Here is a 2,803-nt window from a genome sequence, read left to right as displayed (position 1 = left end):
GTGGCGGATTCCAAATGCATTAGATGACCGGCACATTAAATTCCACGCGATAACCATGCACGCATGCGAGAATGCCATGTCCTTTCCAGGTAGTAGAAGCATCTTCTTACAGAGAAAAATGTACAGATCGAACATAAGAGGATCCTTGCCAGTCTTGATTCAGCCCGTTCCATTTGATGCTTCCTTGGCTAGTGTGTGCTTCAGACCCTTGAAATACGTAGTCAGCTCCGATTCTAATGCCTTGGACATCGTGCAGCCGTAGTCACGATACAAATTGAACAAACTTGCTCTATGTGTGTTCAGAGCAGAATAGCTCAGCCCCGATCCGTCCTTCCGTGTCAGTGTCACGAGCCAGGTAACACAGTCTTCAGCAGTAAGAGCCTCAAATTCGAGAGGAATGATGCTACTTTGGGGACACAACTTCTCTTTTACGCGAGATCGCAGTTGGTGGAGGGAGCAGTCGGACGTATCGCCAAGCCTCTCAGCAAACGGTGCCGACACGAGTTCTGACTTATTCTGGACCACCCAGGCAAGGAAGCGGCAGTACGATTTCTGGTAGGTGGTGCGAGAGCGCGTATTCTCGCGAATGCCACGGATTTTCTCTTTCAGTTTACCCCAATCACAGTCCGCCATTGCTGTCGGACACTTGTCTGCTGTCTTCTGTGCAAATTGCGCTTTGCTGTCGGTGACACCCGTTCACACAGAAAAACGAAGTAGGTTTTTCAGAAAATAGCAGACATTGTGTCCAACGCTATACCAAATAGTGATCCCTAAGTCCGACGAATTTTGGGGAATGACGACTAGGGTTTTAATAAATTGCACATAACCGAGTAAATTGTTTTTATTGGATAAAAAGTGACAAGTTCTTATACTTGTCTCCCGACCACTAATTCTGACACTGGTGAACGCTTATTCCGCAAACTCCAATATCCCACTCACGCCGATGCCAAGAACCCCCCCCCAAAAAAAGGACATCCCACCTGCAATATGACTTCGCGTTGTGTTGTTCCTTGCCGAGCGCAGTGTCCGCGGCAATCTACTCCGGGGGTCTGTGTGCGCGGCTATGGAGGAATTTGGCCTCTGCCGTAATAGTGTCAAGAAAATAATGTACAGCCAGCTTTTCGATTCATAATTAAGTTCAATAGCTAATTTCAGTTTTTGGAAAGCATAAATATTAGGTAAATTCTTATCTATCTTCTGATTGGTTAATTTTAATTGGTGGCTCACCGTTATGCCCCGGATTTTGGAAATAAACCTCGCCCTCTTTGAGTCCAAATTTTAGAGCTTCTAATTCGTTTCTGCGTGCACGGGTACATCCTATGGAAGCAAATCATCTAATTTAATCGTCCTTCAAATTAGGTGTAATATCGCTAAATATATTGACTGAACTGCGTCAAAAAACCTCATGGGATTCAAACTGCGGAGAGTTTGAGCGCATGGTGCTCATCCGTTCCTGTTGCTAGTGCAACAAAAAATATGCTCAGGTGCGCTAAACCGGGGACTTTTCAATGGTGTGTTTACCGCTTTCTGCTGAGGTCAGGCTTCAAAGTTATCGGTAAATATATGAAAGCGTCATTTTGAAGCGGGTCAGAGAAGTACACACTACTCCACTCACTCACTCACTTAATTTCTTACTCAACACACACGCACACTTCAGCCAAAGTTTGTATTTACGTTCCTCTAGCCTACTCAAAAATCTCTCGGCACACAATGTTCCTTGTGTGCACCATCCCGCCCTCGTCTATCTGCTTCGGGTCGATGGCGATATTGATCACCTTCTTGGAAGTAACTGGAGACAGCGCCACGTACAGCTGACCGTGCGCGAACACCGGAGGTTTCCAGATAAATCCCAACGTGGTGGACTGAACCAACACAGTCGCAGATCGATCTCCTCCCGGTACGTTATCCCTAGCATCGGATACTCCACGTTCAACCCCCGATCTATCTCCACTCTGCGTCGCATTAACACTCCCATTCTGTTGCTTTCATAGTCTATACAAAGCTACACGCCGGTTGTTCCTTCTGCGCTTTCGGTCTGCTTCTGTTTCTTCATCTGGCGATCGAAATGCATTTTCAGCGGTGTTGTATTTTCGTATCCGTCCACGCGCCATTGTTCCAACTGAAAATCCACGAAAGCAGTAATCGTTTAGAGGACGTCCGAGATGCGAATAAAATGTCTTGGAGGGCTAACAGAGTGAAACCTAGTCCCCAAATTCTACCATGGAAAGAATCGTCCTTTGCCATCTTTATCACCTTAAAGTTTATTCTTTTGTTATCAAAGTTGTAATGCTCGTATACCTCTTGCAAACATCCCCGCATTTTAGAAGCCTCTTTTAAGAGCTTCGCTTAGTAAATGTTCATTACGTAACCCCCGCACGCACGTTACGAACCGACAAAGCATCCACCTTCCTCAATCACGCGTGGGCTACACGCATGACAGATCCGGCCGTGCTTCTTTAGGCATCCACTCTCCTCCGTGCACCACGGGCTACGCGGCACACAAATCAGGTTTCCAGGTCCTAGATTTGTTTTGTCAATGCTTTGTTTTGGTTAATCTTTTTGTTTTTGTAGCAGGGTTTGGGTGACTGTCGATATTGACGACGGTTTGGGATGCCGTGGCTGACAACTCAGTTGAGCATCAGCTCCAAAGCATAGGACATGGAGCGTGGGGGCGCTTCAATGCACTTCAGCTTGTTTTACAGATATACCGGCATTTCAGCTTAGATTCAAAAGCTTAAACGGTAAGGTGACAGATCAGGCTAATGGGACGACGCTATTACAGCGGAAAGTAAGTCTCAAATTT

At 46.2% G+C, this 2,803-nt stretch overlaps 2 protein-coding genes across 2 annotated transcripts; both read right to left on the bottom strand.

The window, feature by feature from the left end:
- Window positions 1–159: 159 nt before the first annotated feature.
- On the bottom strand, window positions 160–633 carry PPTG_12084 (hypothetical protein; the record flags this gene model as incomplete). The annotated part of the gene is made up of 1 exon (XM_008908294.1): window positions 160–633. One exon carries the CDS (start codon window positions 631–633, stop codon window positions 160–162), a length of 474 nt encoding a protein of 157 aa, XP_008906542.1.
- A 1,052-nt stretch (window positions 634–1,685) lies between these two features.
- PPTG_23079 (hypothetical protein) lies at window positions 1,686–2,053 on the bottom strand (the record flags this gene model as incomplete). Its single annotated transcript, XM_008908293.1, has 2 exons — window positions 1,686–1,908; window positions 2,007–2,053. The coding sequence occupies 2 exons, from the start codon at window positions 2,051–2,053 to the stop codon at window positions 1,686–1,688; spliced, it is 270 nt and encodes an 89-aa protein (XP_008906541.1).
- Window positions 2,054–2,803: the final 750 nt, after the last annotated feature.

Source organism: Phytophthora parasitica (genome assembly GCF_000247585.1).
Source record: "Phytophthora parasitica INRA-310 unplaced genomic scaffold supercont2.29, whole genome shotgun sequence".
NCBI lineage: Eukaryota > Oomycota > Peronosporomycetes > Peronosporales > Peronosporaceae > Phytophthora > Phytophthora nicotianae.
This window is presented reverse-complemented; position numbering and strand designations above follow the sequence as displayed.